The sequence below is a fragment of the Primulina tabacum genome, chromosome 11, assembly GCF_025594145.1.
Source record: "Primulina tabacum isolate GXHZ01 chromosome 11, ASM2559414v2, whole genome shotgun sequence".
In the NCBI taxonomy this organism is placed as follows: domain Eukaryota; kingdom Viridiplantae; phylum Streptophyta; class Magnoliopsida; order Lamiales; family Gesneriaceae; genus Primulina; species Primulina tabacum.
Window position 1 is genome coordinate 3,296,617 of NC_134560.1, and position 19,254 is coordinate 3,315,870.

Consider the following 19,254-nt stretch of genomic DNA (forward strand, 5'->3'; position numbering starts at 1 on the left):
TGATACTCCATAAATAGAGGATCACTGTTGCATACTCTAAAATGGAGGAAACAAATAGAGTACGGTTGGAGAAGATTTCATCCTCCATTCCTTCATTATGGAGGACGGTTGGAGATGCAGGGAATTTCATGGACGATTTTGGTTTTACGGACATACGTCTGTGACAGAGAGATTGGCGACAGACGAATGAAAGTTAATGTTAAGTTAAACTGGAGACACGTGTATCGATGCTTTTGGTTGGTGTCGATGATTTTGGTAAGGCTTGGTTATATTTGTCATCAAGTGGCTGGAGACTAGACTAGAAACAAGATGCCATTCTTTTTTAGTGGGTACTGTTCACGATTTTTATCTGTGAGATAAATTAATTCTACCGATATTCATAATAAAAATAATATTCTTAGCATAAAAAGTAATACTTTTTAATGAATGACCCAAATAAGAAATATGTCTCACAAAATACGACCAGTGAGACCGTCTCACACAAATTATTTTGTGTGTATATATATCTATATATATATATGTATATGTATATTTGGGTGTTACATAATCTCCGTGTGAAAATATATTGAGCTAATATTAAAATTATATATATATATAGGTATATTTGGGTGTTACATAATCTCCGTATGAAAAATATATTGAGCTAATACTAAAATCAAAAAATTATTTTATTAAAAGAATTATGTTATGAGTAACATGATCGTTTGAAAATTTTAAAATACTGATAATATGAAAAATATTATTAAGATATGATAATTATATATAGATAAAAATTTATTAAAATATGTTGTATGATCTTTTTATTAAAAAAGTGGGATACTTTTTAAAAAATGGATCTCAAAATCAATTTTTCTGAACCTTAATCATATAGCACGGTACGTAGATAAAGTTACATTTTTGTATAATTTATATATATATAATATATATATCAAAACACCAGGCATTTGCTTTGGTTTATCGTTAAATCGGTTTGAAATTTCAAAGCTGGAAGGTTGATATTTCAAATTTTGTCACGTTTTTCTTGTCATCAAATGCCCATTAAATGTCCAAGACCTTTTCCTTTTCAAACATAGTTTTCCTGGAGTAGGTCTCTTGTGAGACGATCTCACAAATCTTTATCTGTGAGACGGGTCAACTCTATCGATATTCACAATAAAAAGTAATATTCTTAGCATAAAAAGTAACATTTTTTCATGGATGACCCAAATAAGATATCTTATCACAAAATATGATCCGTGAGACCGTCTCACACAAGTTTTTGCCAATTCCATCTGCACGCCACCCCTATCACGAAGGCAAGTTCGAAACTGTTCCAAATCTGGCTAAACTTACCTTGTGATTGTAGTACGTAATTGCTGCAGTGAAATTATCCTGCAAAAGGAAATATTCAAACCTATATTTTCATCATCGATTTACCGAGATGATATGGAGGCAGGAAAATTCATACCTGCAGATGATACGTCTGCATATGTACTCAAGCTTCGTGTTGATATTGCAAGAGCTTTTAATTTAGTTTTCTAGAGCTCAATATATCAATCAGGTCTGCCTATGATTTTGCATTTGTCTGAGTCTGAGTCTGTATTTGCTTCAAGAGTCAACTCCCCTTTCCTGAACAAAATTCACCTTCTTGGTGTGCCTTTCAAGTATCGAAGGATCCAATCATCACCTATCAGTATAATGTCATAGATTTAGACTAATAATATGGTCACTCCCCCTGAACTCGAATGTTTTACAAATAGGGTGTGATCACCTTGGCTCTGTTTGTACACTACATTGAGCATCGCCTTATTAAATCTCTCAAACCTAAGCTCTTGGGGATTGTTTCATTAATCTATATAGAGACTTCCTTGATTTTCATACTTGTACTGTATTTGAGGCAAACCCCAGTCGAAATCCTTCGCATACCAAAGTTCCCTCTCCGGCAAACTCGAAAATTGACGTCGTTGGCATTCAAATGCAATTCCTGTCTAAAACACTGACAACATAGAAACTACAGAAGTAAAACAAATCTACAATGAAATGTATTCTAAACAACTTTTTCTATGAATGTCTCAACCAATATGTAATCAAACTTTGTACCTAAAATAGATCTCCAAATAACCAAATATTGAAACATGAGACTAAGTTTTTGGGAAAAAAAGATAATAATCAACAAATTTGCAGGCGATGAAGAAAGAAGACTATAAGTAAAAATATTGATCTGATTGGCTTCCATTAATGCGGCCTCGAGTCGACTGCCCTCTATATGGCTACAATAGATTCTCTCCTTCATGCATTCTCTCCATCTCATACTTCCATTTCTTTCCAATTCTCTTTTTTCTCATTATTCTGTTATGGAAATTCATCCCAAAGAAAACATAATATTCTCCGAGGTGTGCTTTTAACATTGTTAAAAAACTTGTGTGAAACGATCTCACGGGTCGTATTTTGTGAGACAGATCTCTTATTTTGGTCATCCATGAAAAAAGTATTACTTTTTATGCTAAAAGTATTAAAAAGTATTACTTTTTATGCTAAAAGTATTAAAAAGTATTACTTTTTATTGTGAACATCGGTAGTTTTGATCCGTCTCATCGATAAAGATTCGTGAGATCGTCTCACGGTATATTTACTATTTTAACATTATAAAGTGCCAAAAATGAACGAAGCCCGTATACTACTTATTGTAAGAGGTAATTGAGATCGGGCTTAAAACCAGTCCAACCCACTCTATATTTCCTTTAGGCCCGGCGTTAAAGACAACATCCTGCAGCTCCTTGCATTTCGCAATCCTGAAATCCCAGAGAAAACGACGCCGCAAAGGATCATTTGACTGAATATATTCACTTTTCTGAACATTGAAGAAACAGTCACAAATATAGTTTCGATCGGCAGCAAGCTTTTGATGAATATTTTAACACTCCTTGACCCGTAAATCACGGGAGTCTACAAATACATTTTTATTAACGCAGACCTTGTTTATAAATTAATCATGCACGTAACTCCATTAGTTACAAGTACAACGAAAAAATATTATTATTATTATTATTATTATTATTATTATTATTATTATTACATGTATGTGTTTTCCGTAAAATATGCTTTTCGATTAAAATAGGGTCGATTTTGTGGTGTATATGTAATAATATATCATGTTCAATTGATCGACGGGTGTGTGCTACATATTTTATTTAGAATTCAGACATGAGATTAAAGTCACATCCAAAAATAATCCCCAAACAGTGAGAATAATTAGTGTAGTATTAAAATAAATTTCATGTTAATAATTAAGTTGACCCGCACATTGATGACGAGTCTTGTCTGAAAAGCATATATATTTCTTTAATTTAAGAGGCGTGGAACTACATATTCTCTACGATTTCGTTACAAAGGAATGTCAACCGGATCTTAATTTGGAGTCCGGCTCTTTTTCATTGATTAATTTGCTTATAATTATAATTTTTTATATTCGTTTAGTTTGTTAATTTTTCTAACCTTGTTAGGATTTTGAATCTGCCTAACATTTTGTCTTATGTTCTTGTCTGTATCCCTACATATCCTATGCATAAGAAAGTCAACCTGAATCCATCTAATTGTTTTTTCTTCCTTTTTAATTTGCTTGCATAAGATGATAAAAATTGTCGGGCAACAGATCGAAACTAATTTTTTTTGTTCCATTAACTTGTGTGCTTTCTCCAATTTTGATTTTACTACACTAACTTTTGATTTTAGAATATTTTGTATGACAATGGAATCCTCAGTCGCTATCTGGACCGAGCAAACATTTAGGCTAATTAACGCATCAGCTTGAAAAATACGTTAGCTAGGTAACCGCATTGGAAAATCCTTGTGTGCTCGCCTAAGAAAGTGTTGATAGGGGAAATCAAACACGTGAAAATTGGAAAAATGTTTACATACTATACTAACTCGGATATTCCGATAGTGCAATTTTCAGCACCACTTCAACATTTCTCGTGTCGCGTCAGGACTCCTGCGAAATAAGATTAAAAGAAAAAAAAATATAAGACCGAACGTGTAGTCCAATTAATCAACGAAAGAATAGATTTTTTGTATCGTTATATTTTATTTATTTATTATTCTTATTTGTATAATTATTATAAAAATGAAAGAATTGTTATTGAGGAGTAATTTAATCTTTTAAATAAAATATTATTCTTTAAGTATTTCAGTGGATGAACCTAAAGATAGGAAACGAGTATATAAATATTTTATATTAAAAAAAACATTTATAAAATTTTTTGGGAGTGGGTGGCTGGCTGGCGCGGGGCTGAGCCGAGGGCTCGGTCTCTGTCCTTGTTTTTAGACTAGGTTTCGAATCTCCTTCGCTTCTTGTACTAAAACATTCGAAAAAAAATCACACCAAAACTAAAAATTGAATACTGATCGATGAACGAGAACCAAAATGCAACAAATTATAAATGAACTAAAAAAGTTATTTTTCTAATTAAATGCAAAATTTGGATATATTATCTCCAATATTAGCTCGGGAAATGTCACCGTATGGAAGGTAGTTTTCCACTTAGTGATTTAATACCCTGAAAGTTAAGGTTTAATGGGACTATGGGAGTGGATGGATCAAATGCATATATCGAGGGGCCTTTCGTCCATTGAGAACACTCCCTTTCACTTTCCTTCAATATTCCAAGTGAATTGAATGTGGTCCAAAATTCTCTGGTGGCGAAGCATTTGAGAGCCTACTGCCGGCGGCTTATTTTATCAAATACTTTAATTCTTTTTCTAGGTATACTTCCCACGGAATGGATCGGAACCTATTCAAAAGTACTCTTGACTCAGCCCTACAAACGTGTGCATACATGCATCAATAAGTACAATCATTCCAGTTGAGTTAATATACACACTTGCCACGGGTTTTGAACTTATATCTTTCTCCATTTCTCAAAATTCTTGTTGGGAAAATGGAATATCGATTCGGCACTCGCTTGCTTCTGGTTTTTCTTGTTTCGATTTGCTTGTTTCATCATTGCTTGGGAGCTAGGAAGCTTATAACATCTGTTAGGGAAAGCTCGGGGCAACCAACGGATTCCCCGAACGATACAATCAATTTTGCCGGTGAAAAAGTCTCAATGAATCAAGAAAAGGGTGTTGATAAACCTTTAGATCGTCGTAGTTTGGATCAGTCTGTTCCAAGTCCTGGAGTTGGTCATTGAATAATCTTAGCTAGCATTAGACTACGTACCCTTTTTCCCGACGTTTAATTTCTTGATGGTTTTGTTTATTTATTTATGATGAATGTATAATTAATACGAGATATATTACAAGATGTGTCAGTTGAATTTGTTAATTCTTGATCATGAAAGATGAGGAAAAACTAGGATTTTTGGGTTGGTCTTTTATTAATTAATATAATGTTGGAGTTGTTTTGTTCTATATATATTTTTGGATATTTTTTAGGTGGAACCTATAATTTAATTTATTTGATCACGAATCACCGAGGGAATCCCAGTTCCTAGATTCCTTGTGCATGACTTACGTGCCCTTTTTCTTTCTCTCGTTTAATTCTTTGCACTAAGCTAGCTTTCCAAAAAAAATATAATTAGAAAAAATTATTATGCAACGTGATCCACGATTAACAATAAATATTATGGAGATTAATTTGTAAAAGCATGAACCTTTTAAAATATACACGTGTTTGTTTGTATATATAACATGCAAAAGATAATGGATAAATGAAAAGAACGTGTTATTGAAAAAAAAAAACTAGCTTTTGGCTTTATATAATTAAGCGAAAGCATGCAACCAATTGATCAGGTAATTTGATAAATAAAAATCCAGACAATCTCGGAATTAAAATAATTTTGTCTTAAAAATCGTTCATGCATTGTACGGTTTTGATAGATAGATTTGGAAAAGTAGTAAGCTTTATTTCTTCTTGGAATATGTATATTGTGAGACGAGTCAACCCTACCGATATTCACAATAAAAAATAATACTCTTAGCATAAAAAGTAATAGTTTTTCATGGATGACCTAAATAAGAGATCCGCATCACAAAATACGACCCGTGAGACCGTCTCACACAAGTTTTTGTCTTTTTCTAATTTATCATAGTGTCTATTTCGAATCAGTTTACCTATTTAATATATCATAAGAATCCATTGTTCATTAGTTATTTGATAGAATCAAAATGACGATGAATTTCAAATTCTAATTATTTTGTGAGTCATTGTATGGAGTTATTTCTAATCCAAATCGTTCATTTCAAACGTAACCTAAGAAATTATCGTGGAAGAATTTAGAACATCTCACTTGCATACAATGTGATTCACATATACAAACTCGTGGGAATCTGCTTGAAGTTTCGTTTGATTTTCGGTCTATACACGATTTTTATCCAGTTTAATTTGCAGCTTGAAATTTCTGAACACAAATAAACCTGAATTGTTATGTTTTGGTTAATAGTCGAATCCTATTTTCGATTTTGTTTCAGTATATATGGATTTGCGCTCAATATATAATAGGCACAACTCACAAATCACATCGACCATAGTTCCTTTGCTTCGAGTCTAAAACAAAGGTGGTATTTAGATTCATGAATTTCAAATGTATTTATTTCGTTTTAGAATTTCAAACTCATCCTTACATGTTTATATAGTGTTTCATTCTAATTATGATGGATCAGATTCATCCGATGATAATGTCATTTGAAATTCATTCTAATTTGTATAACTTTCATGTAAATAAACAATATATGTAATATTTATCTTCATATGATGAGTTTTTTGTCATATCTTCTCGGACTCTATCAACTTTTCCATGTATAATGATTAACTATTTTTCAAGAGTCTTAATAAATAATACATGACAAACGTACATGTGATGCATAGATTAATCATGATCACGCATCAAACGATGATTCATCCACTCAGCACATGTGAGTGGATTAAGGACACTATGGGTGAAATAAACATATATATGATACAAGATTCAACAAAGCTTTCTGAGTAATGAAACAAGCGAAATCATACCAAAGAAAGAAATATAACATAATCTACCATGTGCTTAATCCGAAAAACAAAGAAAAAAAAAAGAGTACAAGAATGTACAGTTTCCATTTCCAACACTTGACAAATATATTAACACTACTTGTGAGAACTCTCCACCTCCCCTGATCTTAAAAGTCACAAAAGGCTCTGACTCCCAGCAAGCCATGTCAATCACTTTCAAGGAATCATTCGGTACCAATAAAGAATAACGATAGTAACAAGCACAAAGATCTCCAATGCAATCTTTGGTGGTATGACTTATGAGCACGTGATCGAATCTTATGGCATCGCACCAGGCGAGTCATTCCATTCATCATAATCAACAGAGATACACATGGCATTGAAGGATAGTATTTCCGATCTTGAATCCTGGAAACACATTGAAACCCACACGCGGATCAGTTTCAGGAGTGCCATCGGACGAGAAGAAAGCTTCCTCATTTACGCTCTTCATTAGAACTTCCGAAAAACGACACCCCTTTTTCACTTGATAGACAGAGACCTCGGGATCAAAAGATAAGGCCAAGCAATGAAGGAGCCAAACACGTTTCGCCATTTCACTGAACGCAGAGAAGAATGGCGTCTCTGGGATTTCACCCGAACTCACCAGATTCCTCATGTTCAAATGACCAAAAAGAGAAGCTTCCATTTTGGGATGCACAAGTTTCAGGTATTTTGCACGGCAAAAAGATGCAAACACTGATTTAGGCTTCCAAGCTAAATAATCCGCTGTTCTCACAAATTTCATCTCCAAAAACATGTCGAAATTTATGTTGGGTGGTTTCTTATGCTCGGAAAAGGACTCGGGAAGGATAGAGAAGTTGGGGTAATTGAAGCCATCAAACATTTCTCTACATACAAAAGATTCAAATGCAAAGCATTTATGATTCTTTTCCCAAAACGAAACCCCCGGTTCAATAGAGCTAGCTGCAGCATCCAAATCCCAGTTTGCGGATTCCATTTCACTTGCTAGCAACCGCACAAAGGCCCTTATCGATTTTATCGTTTGCCGAGTGTAAGCGATGAAATGACTTGGCCTTAAGCTTGACAACTGATTATTTTCAAGTTCAACGAACTGCCTGCTTGAATTTATTCTCTTCTCTATTGACTTGTTATCCCCATTCGCTTCCACCAATTTCTCTTTCAAAAAGGTGATTTCGGAGGCTTTAAGTTTAATTTGAGAGTCCAATTTCTTACTCGTAATCTCGTACGTTTTCAGAAGACTGTTCTGCTCCTGGATTTCAGACAAAAGTAGACTTGTCCCTAGAGAAGTTTCCTGCAACTGTTTTTTCAAGTATAATTGCTTCAATTCGGACAAATTCTTTAGCTCCAGTACGATTATCTGATCAGCAGATTGAATCCCCTCGACATCGTATGGAAACTGAGAAAATTGCAACTGAGCATATGCAGCTTTAAAGGAAGATAAACTGGCAAAAAGCTTTGCAAGAAACGCTTCCTTAACTGCCCTCTTCTGTTGTTCCTCGTCATCATCATCACTATGTAAAGGAACAGACATATCCTTCTTTGGATTCTTCTGTATCTTTTCATGGGATTTCGGCTTTTGAAATCCATCATCTGATGATACCCCTCCTGCCACAGCTCGAATGTGTAAAATCTTGGTGAAAGTGCGTGCCAAACGACCCTTACTCGGGGTGACTGTTGAATGTTTGACCAAATCCATCTGAATCAAGAAAATGAAGACAATGGAAAAATTTGAATTAAGCATACAATGGCTTTTTAAATAACACAGAGGTGAATGATGACAAAAAGAAAAAGAAATGTGTGATATAATAATTACCACGTAACTATGCATAATGAGTATTTTCAAATAAAAGGTGAAAGCCACAAACCTTAACTCCTCAACCAAGAACATTAAAGGAAAATGGAATTTCTTTTACCTTCCCCCCCCAGGAAATCCCTTTATCACAGGGAAGAGGAAGAAAAAGATGGATAGAAGAATGATGACAAATAAAGAGGTGAAACATGGTCAAACCTTTGAAACGTGATCTCGCACTATGTTTAAAATTACGGTTGTAGATGAGAAGCCAAAAATCAATAAACAAATCCGAAACCAAAAAGTTCAGTTTGGTTAGCGATTTGTAGATGCCAATCTGTGCTTTGTGTCAAAAAAGAACCATATACAACTTTTTCGGTTTAAGCCAAAAGACTGAGCTAAACCTGGACCAAAACTGATTTAAAACAGAATCAAAACCGAAAATTTTTTTATACCATACACGTGCAATAATCTAATTTTTTTAAAGAGAGGAAGTCCAATTTATTTGATAAGGTTTTGCTTTGGAGTTCAAATGAATAAAACAATTATTTAAACCAAAAATCAAATATTTCAGCATAAAATAATATTTAATTAAAAATATAATTAGATTAACTGAAACCAAATTGCAATATTTGGTTTTTCATGCAATATTCTAGTTTGGTTTCCTTACGGAAAATTACTCGATCCGAAACTGATGTTTTTATATTTACGAAACTGAAAACACTGAAACCAAACCGATTTACACCCTAGCTTTAAATTTTGAAAAAGATAGACATGTCTCAGCAAGAGAGTTCTGTGAGATGGATGTGCAATAAAAAAGAAGTAGCAATCATTTGAAATATTATATTACACCAGACAAAGTTTGAAGCAACACATACCCATGCTACCAAAATTCATTCGTTACACACATGATAACAAAAGAACAATGGGTTTCCTTAAATTTGGTAGAAAAGTTTATTTCGATCTATTCAGGACCACTAGACTCTAGAGCTAACTGTATATAGTATATTCACATATAGTATTTCATCGATTGTACATATTATATTCTGGGAGGTAATGGAGGTTATCCAATATTCATTGTATTACAAAACAAGAGAAGTGAAGTACATTCAGGCACAACTGAGACAAAATTTAATCTCCACTAAGCACCAATAGGTCCCTTACAAGCTTCCATCTAGGTGATGACAAATCAAATACCTTGTATATTAGCTAATGAACTAAAAACAGCATAAGTAACACTGTAATTGAATTGTTCCTACGTTACATTCACGTAATAAATTATGTCAGAGGTGTGACAAATGCAGACCCTAACTCGCCCCGAGCCCATACGTCCATGTAACAAAACTACACACGACTGGATTCACCAAGAATAGCTTTGCATTCGTTCTAATCTTGTAAAAATAATGAACCCATGGCCAAAATAATCCTACATATGATCTTATAAAATTATCAAGACAAGTTCAACAATTCAACGTGGGACAGATATCACAAAATCAAAACTGAACGCGCATAAACAAAAAAAGATGAACACGACAAGTATCTTAGCCTTTTTCGAATGAGTCAATGAGTAAAGTAGAACTGCCGAATGGCGTGGGTTCAAAACGCCCAAGGTATATCGAAAAACAAATGGCCGAACCACGAGAAAAGTGCGATTAATTCACATCATATAGCGACTCAAAGTTAATTCACATCATATAACTTACTCAAAATGTTGCAATTGCCCTTAGCACAACTACGAACTAATAACGGGTATAGCACACGTGTCAAACAGAGCTAGGTCATGAAAGCCGCGGGAAAATCCGTTAAATGAGTAATTTAGTTAATTCAGAACAAGCCACAATTTAGAAACGTGGTTTTGGCCCCTGGCGCCAATCATATCGATAACGAGGAAAGCACAATCGTCTAACAGAGGAAGTTCAAAAGAGGAAACAGGGCATTATTAGGCAAAAAAGGTTCGAGTACTCAATAATGGACAGTGCACAATCAAGACTTCACATAATTCATTGGATTCCCATGGCCCAATACACATCACCATAAAGCATTCTACAATTACAGGGCAAGTGAAAACACACTAGATGGCCACCCTAAAAAGTAAAAAAAAAATCATAAGCGCATACAATCCAATCCCCCAGAGGACCCACAAAAATTTTCTCGGCATTTATCTTATGTCAGCTATCCTATCCAACTGCAAGAAAACAGGTGCCATTGATTACCTATACAAAGATTTTAATCAAGATTCTTGACCTGCAATTCACATCAACGGTCCAAATACATGAAGACGCAGAGTGTAACTTGTGCCAACCACATAAAGTCATCCAACGGACAAAAACACATCTCCAGAATATCTTTCAACAATGGCTACTTATGGCCCCACATCATATTCGCTCATATTGGTGGTCGTTCTCACTCACGTGAAAAATGAAATGGGTACACGTTAGCAATTGCAGGGATGGTCTTCGCGGGTTATAAAAACTCACTGTACTCCCCCCAAAATCGGCAACACACCATCATCACTATAAGAAACGAACGTCTAAAAATAACCAGTTACTGCTACACGATAAACAGTATTCATTTTTTAGCCACTGGACCAAAAATTACCGTTGCCCCATTCGGGGGGAAAATGTGAAATATTGTACCTCCGGAAAAACGCAGAGAAACAGCAGATTTAGGCTTATATTCACAGCAATGTGAATCCCAAGAACCAGTAAAACACCAACATCATTCCATAATTGTTATTAGATCCCTGGAAGACTGGAACCCCTGAAACCAACGAGCAGAAATCCGTTAGCAAGATTTTAAACTTTATAGATATGCAGATTAATAGATACACACGCGTATGGGTTTTTGAAATTTTTCCAAACAGGACGAACAAAGCTAAAGCCTTTACGCGGAATAGAAAAGTTAAATTAGCCCAAAGGAGAAGACTCGATTGAAAAATCAGAAAAAAAAAAAAAAAAAAAACCAGAACCCAGAATGCCGAGAGCTTGACTACCAAAAAAATCCAATCTTTCGCTGGTTCTATAAATAAATAAATAAAAATCTAATGCAGATGATTTAGTAAAAGGGTATAAATTAAAAAAACAGGCAATACATGGTAGGAAACAGGGAATAAACAAATAAGAGAGGAAGCTTCTGAACAACGACCATTCCAAATTTTCTACACACAAAATCCCTTAGAAAAACACGCCTCGCGTGTGATCAATAGAAACCCAGAACTCGAGCATAACAGAGAAAAGCACGCGAACCTTGGCTGTGGCATAGATTTCTCAGAAATCAAGAACCTTCATATATAAGTTTCCAGAGAGAAAAACGACGGAACTTTTAATAAAAGGGTTGGGATTTCCTGCAACTGCTAGCTCGTAAACTGGTTCCAACAAAGTGAGATGAGAAACATCAGAGTTTCAAAGAATAGTACTGTTTTTGGAGAGCGGAGAGACGAATGTGACGGGAAAATGCGGGACAGAGGAATTAAAAATACAGGGATTAATTCTTTTTTAATCGTTGTTATCATTTGGACATTTTTGTCTTTTGGGTTCGTCAGATGCGACTGTGGAGAGCGACCGGTTTATGATATTTGGAGATTTATTTTTCGTGTGTTTATATAAATTTTATTATAAAATAAAAAAATATTGATATATCTCATTTTTTTGTTTTAAATTAAGACGAACGACCAATCATTTTATACAAAACAATAATCGTGTTAATTGTCCCACATCGGTTGGATAAATAATCTGGGAATTTTATATATGGGCTTGGACAATCATCTCTCCTTGAACTAACTTTTGAGGTTAAATCATGTCCAAATTTCAATCTTTAACCAATCGAAAAATCTACTTTGAATGTATCGTAGACTCAACCGATGTAGAGATGGTCATTTCGTAAGTTCCCATGGCTTAGTCTGAGAAACAGTGGGGTGCACAATGTAGTCAAATGAACGAAGTGGGCGGTGGAGATTGTCCAGCGAGTTAAGTTTCTCAGTACGGACTGATTGTGAACCGTTGAAGCAATTGATCGGGAAATGTAGCCAAAAGTTTGTACACGTCAGTGAAGCACATGGAAACGCGAGGTACAAAAATTAATGGTAGATCCAAATAATAGATATATGAGGCGGTGATTATTTTTATTTGGTTATGAAATTGAAAAAAAATGTGGTACAAGGGGAGATTATGTTTAAATGTTTTTTTTACCTTGTAAAACAAATACGAGGATATTTATTGTGTTTTACAAAAAATTATGCAAATTTTTTATTAAGTTTTACCAATTAAATACATGAATATTAGTTAAAAGTCCGGTAATGAACATGTACAGTTAACGACTCAATTATAACCAGAACGAGGCTCAACTATTACTTGTCCAACACATCGTGGGAGAACTTGAGCTCTAAAAATATGTTAAGATTGTGACTTAAATATAAAAGACCTCAATAGCTAGCTCGAGTGTTTGATTGTCTGAGTCAATATATGCAACTCTCGTAAATTTTATCCAACTATGTAAGATAACTAACCATTATAAACTTGGCTAGTTCAATTTCGAATCATAAAAACTTCTATTATATTGTATCACTTGTCAATTTTTTAAGAATAACATCTTATTTGACTCGAGCCATGAAAAAAATTATATGATAAAAATATTGACTGTTACTCAAAAAATGAATAAAGTCAACTCATCTTGTAGATATAGATCAGCGAGACCGTCTCACATGAGACTTACTCAATTCGAAACCACTCTCCGAATTATGGGTGGCATGATCTTTCTATTTTAAAAGGTTTATGAAATCATTAAATTTCAGATAAACGTGTTTTTTTGGTTCTGGAGTTGGTCTTTTATGTTATCAAATTTTAGTCTTAAGCTGTTATATTTCTTACGATTTTAGTTTTTTTTTTCGATATGGTTCAGACTTGTATGTGAGACATCAATATTCTGATAAAAAAATAACTAAAATAGTAAAAAATTGAAAATATAAAACAAAGACTTAAATTCGATAAATATATTACCAAAATTTTAAAGTGGGAAAAATACAAAATTACATTTTCCCTTATTTTTTAAACTAACTCATCGCTTTAACTTTATCCTAGATTTCCTTCAAATTTCAAAATGTCGGTCAATTTTATTTTATTTTTCTTTCATTGATGGGAAGACATTAAGATTTTTAACTTTTTTGTTCGATTTTCATTGAAACTTCGAGGGCATTTTGAAATTCCACAATAACATAAAATTAAATAATAAAAATTCGCATAATCTCAAAATATTATTATTTTGTTTTCAAATAAAAAATTTAAGATTATTAAGTCAAGCTCGCATCTAGATTTTATCTCTTAATTCCATTTACCAATATATTTATTTTAAGTTGTATTTCTTCATATAAAATATTTACAGTTTGAAAAGAAAAAATACATCATCATTTATTTAATAAAATATCATTACAAAATTTTATAAAGGTAAATAATTCAAATTTATTAATATTTCCAAGAAATCTAACGCAATCCATCAATACATTATATATATCTTTCTCACTTTATATATTATTATTCATGACCTGGTCTTACGCATTTTTCTTTATTTAATTAAATTACCACATATTAAATTTTATATCTTATAATAAAAATTAAAATTTAAAATATAATAAAATACATACGCAGAATGCGTGTATAAAATAGCTGCTAAAAATATATAAATTATAGCCTTCTCATCCGAATGTACTCAAAGAAAGAAATCTCTAGATTTTGAGACACTCTGTGAATGGGGTCTGGGATAATTGACTGACTATCTGCTCATTGATTTCTTATATTTATTTAGAGTAAATATCATATCAGACGATCTCGCGAATTTTTATCTGTGAGACGGGTCAATCCTACCGATATTCACAATAAAATATAATCCTCTTAGCATAAAAAGTAATACTTTTTCATAAATTGCCCAAATAAGAGATATGTCTCACAAAATACGACCCTTGAGATCGTCGCATACAAGTTTTTGTCGTTTATCAAAAAGGGAAAAAATGTTGAGCTAATTATTCATCCATTTAACAAATTATTATTTTTATATAAAAATCAAATGATGGTTTAATTATTTTCCAAAAAAATTAAGAAATTTGACTTAAATTGTGGAGATCAATCTTGAATTACTATGGATGGTTCGATTATTTACTCAAATTGGCTAGACTTGTCGAGTCGAGCAGTATCGCCATGTAAAATAGATGGTTTTGGTCGATCATATATCGCCCCGTCATGCCAAAATAGACATTAATTAATTTTATCCCAAACTTTATTAACATTAATAAATCAAAATTCAATGTGCTGCGATATTATAAGAGAAGGTTTTTTGTGATACGGTCTCACGAATTTTTATCTGTGAGACAGGTCAATCATACCGATATTACAATAAAAAGTAATAATCTTAACATAAAAAATAATGCTTTTTCACGGATGACCAAAATAAGATATTCGTCTCATAAAATACAACACGTTAGATCATTTCAAACAAGTTTTTGTCATATTATAAATATTTTGAATACCCCCACTAAAGCTTGTGACAGAGTACAAATTGGAATATTAAAATCTTATTTTAATATTTTTATAAATAACAATGTTTTAAATAGAAATATATTAATTGTTAGACATGCAAGTATAATATTACATTTGAGTTAATTAAGACAAATCAATACTTTGTAATATAAGGAATTCAAGGTAGCCTGGTCCATAAAAATCAAACAATAAATAAGGATATAATAAATATCTACTAATAAATTTTCTATATTTTCAAAATAATTAGATTTAAATATATAATTTGATGGTCCACGTTTTCCTTTTGGTTAAAAAAAAAGTTAGTCATAGCCACCATTTTATTTATTATTGAAACAACATGATAAAAAGTAATATTTTTTTTAAAAGTGACTCAATTAGAATATTTGTATAATTGATCCTTGAAAATATCTCACATGATTTTTGTCTTATTAAATTAATTCCATCTTTCTAAAAAATGATTATTTATGCTTTACTAGTCGATATCTACGAAGAATATTGTTATTTAAAGACAATAAATATGCATGGCCCTCGTGCAATTAATGGTTGATGTAATGTGGAAAAAAGTTCTTATTATAATATTGTTGAATAAATGGTATCAATTCATGTCGATATTTTCATGTATTAAATATACGAAGATCAACCAAATGTCATCGGATATATAAAAACCGTTCATTTCGTTTCGAATTAGAATCATTTGGCTCTCCCGTAAGTTGGAAATCGAAATCGAAATCGAACTCGAACGTCTACAAAAATTAAAGCCATAGCTCTGAAATGGGAACCGCTATCAATATATAATTTGCAGTTTAATGTCGATTTTTCAGATTGAATGAATGAATATAAATGATTTTGTATCCCCAACTGTATATCAATATTAGGTTTAAAGATACCGAATATACATAGATAATTTAAGGAAAAACTACATTTCTGGTGGTGTATTTTTTTCACGTTTTTCATGTTAACGTGGATTTGAATTTTTAGCCCTACAAATTGTATGTTTTTTTTTTATATATTTTTGGTCTTATTAAAGGTGAATTTGTGATTCTAGCAATGCAATTGCATGTTTGTTTTTTTCGTTTTTACCTAAATCTGTCGTGTTTGTCGAAATTTTTTTTTTAAATATTATTTGAAAGAAAACAAGACAAACTTCGACAAAAAATGACTAAAATTCAAGTTAAAAGACAAAAAATGCAAATTTTTCATTTACGAAATAAAAAAATATTCAAGTTAGAAAAAACAAATACAAATTCACTATAAATAAGAATAAAATTGAAGAATGTGTAAATTATTTATTTTTGAATGGAAATATTAAATTATTGGAAGGAGAAAGTTGATATGTTTTTTTTTCTTTTTTTTTTTAAAAAATCATTGACTGCCTAGCTTTGAATATTATAATAAAATATAATAAAAATGTTGACAACAATTTCACCTTTTTCACGTTATCGGTCAATTTGAATTTTTAGCCATACAAATTGCATGTTTTTTTAATATTTTATGTCTTATTAAAGGTGAATTTGTAAATTTAGCAATTTAATTTTCCTGTTTTTTTTCCTTCATTTTATAATCTTTTTTACCTAAATCTGTCGTGTATGCCGAAATTATTTTATGTGTCGTTATTTTTAAAAAATATTATTTAAAAAAACATGACAAACTTCGATAAAAAAAAAATGACAAGAATGCAAGTTAAAAGATAAAAAATACAAATTTATCTTTATCAACATTAAAAAAAAGTAAAATTCAAGTTACGAGACTAAAAAACAAATGACAATTCACTATTAACAGGGATAAAAGTGAAAAATGTGCAAATTATATTATCAAATATGTAATAATCCCAATAATTTAATTTAAACAAATTTAAATGTTTGATTTATATAGATCAAAGTTGGCCATATTTATTTTTGAATAGAAATAAATCTTTATGATATTTTATAATGCAACTATTAAATTATTGGAAGGAGGAGGTTTATATGTTTATTTTGAAATCATAGACTCCCTTGCCTTTACTATCATAATAAAATGTTGACAACAATTTCATGGAACTGTCGAGGAGCAATCCGTGTCGCGTAAAGGCTATGTTTGGTGTGTAGGCTATGATAATTAATTGGATTGATGACAAAACTTAAAGTAATGATATATAATGTGTAGTGATGAAGAATATTTTGTTTGGTAAGATTTTAGTGAGTATGATAAATTTTACATTTTTTTTGTTGAGACAAAAATACCTTAAACTAACATTGATGACAATTTGGTATATAAAATGATATTTGTACCAATGTTTTCAAAATCATGTGTTCAGCTATTAATAAATAAATATTTTATAAAATTTTAAATTATAGATTATGTATTTATCTGATAATTTATTTTTTTAATAAAAATTAATATGATTTTGCATTTTATCTCATTTTTTTCTCTATTTTTTTAAGCGTAGAGGATGATACGTGGATTTCTAATTATTTTTTTCACTATTTTTTAAATTTTATTTAGTTTCATCATGAAATTATTTATGTGATGTGTGTGCAAATAAAAAAATATAATCTATCAATTGTGGGTAAAATGATAATTTATTTTATATTTTAGGAATTGGATTATCAATCCTCCCAAAACAATGGGATGTCTTTTCACCCAAATAGATTTTTTTATCATGATATTCTTGATTAATTAGACCAATAAAAAATGAGACAAATATGAGTTTAACAATCTATCCTTTGCTTATCACCCATACCAAACATTTTAGATAGCAAAATAGTTCAATTTTATGTGATGACGTTCACTTCTAGCCAATTGAATATATCCAGGAGCTCAATAATTGTGTGATCATTCATAATTTGGCAAAAATTTATGTTATATGGTATCACATGTCGTATTTTGTGAGACAGATTTCTTATTTGGGTCATCCATGAAAAAGTATTACTTTTTATGCTAAGAGTATTATTTTTTACTGTGAATATCGGTAGGGTTGACTCGTCTCACAGATAAAGATTCGTGAGACCGTCTCACAAGAGACCTACTCAATTTGTATACCCAAAATGTAGATGATTGGGATTAAAATACTTAATATCAATTAATATTATCGTAATGAAACGTTATACAAGTGTTTTAAAAGGTGTCGCTTAAGACAAGTCTATACGGTCATCTGTCGCTCCGTTTTTTAGAAATGATGCACCTGGTTGTAAAAAAATCGTCCGTCTAATCAATATAGAATTTTTTTATTTTTAAATTTTTGTTAAAAACAATGTTCAACATATTTGCTAATAATTTGTATCAGATAAATATGATTAATATGTTTTTGATTTTCAGTTTTGAATATGAAAAAGAAGAATTATTAGAAATTTTTTTTTTTTTAAAAAAAGGAAATCGGCAACGATATAACCAAAACCGTCGCTATCCGCGACGGTTTACCGAACTGTCGCAATTTGCGACGATTTTCAAAAACCGTCGCTAATTTACAAAATTTTAAAAAAAAATTAATAAATGTTCTTTCATAAACAATAATAAAATAACTTTATTTCCCAAACAATATTTCATAGTATTGAATCAAAAAATTTATTATTGTTTGGGAATCTTAATTGTTTTGGGATTTAGAAGTTGCGGTAACTTTTTTTAATCGTTGCTATTTGCGACGGTTTAACCAAAAACCGTCGTTAATTTCTAAAATTTTAAAAAAAATTAAGAAATGTTCTTTCCTAAACAATAATAAAATAATGTTATTTCCCAAACAATATTTCATACTATTGAATCAAAGAATTTATTATTGTTTGGGAATCTTAATTGTTTTGGGATTTAGAAGTTGCGGTAACTTTTTTTAACATTGTTGGAATTAAACAAATTAAGATTTTCATGTTTCTCTTAAAATATGAAAACAATTATTTATAGCTAGAAAAGAATTTACAATTTTTTTAACATTTTTTAAACATTTCATTGTTAAGTTACGGTAAATTTAAACAATTACATTATTT

At 31.4% G+C, this 19,254-nt stretch overlaps 1 protein-coding gene across 3 annotated transcripts; it reads right to left on the reverse strand.

Moving 5' to 3' along the window:
- Positions 1 to 6,892: 6,892 nt before the first annotated feature.
- Positions 6,893 to 12,252, reverse strand: LOC142517797 (protein GRAVITROPIC IN THE LIGHT 1-like). Of its 3 annotated transcripts, none has more exons than XM_075620253.1 (3): positions 12,023 to 12,252; positions 11,414 to 11,537; positions 6,893 to 8,684 (listed from the first exon to the last, which is right to left on the reverse strand). In XM_075620253.1, exon 3 carries the CDS (start codon positions 8,682 to 8,684, stop codon positions 7,323 to 7,325), a length of 1,362 nt encoding a protein of 453 aa, XP_075476368.1. In that variant the 5' UTR covers positions 11,414 to 11,537; positions 12,023 to 12,252; the 3' UTR covers positions 6,893 to 7,322. The 3 variants fall into 3 exon arrangements, with proteins under 3 accessions (XP_075476368.1, XP_075476369.1, XP_075476370.1); XM_075620254.1 differs by having other exon boundaries at positions 12,097 to 12,245; XM_075620255.1 differs by lacking the exons at positions 11,414 to 11,537; positions 12,023 to 12,252 and adding an exon at positions 10,613 to 11,405.
- Positions 12,253 to 19,254: the final 7,002 nt, after the last annotated feature.

Excerpts from the sequence above, each read along its gene's own strand:
- LOC142517797 (XM_075620253.1), bottom strand. The coding sequence starts at position 8,684 with ATGGATTTGGTCAAACATTCAACAGTCACCCCGAGTAAGGGTCGTTTG.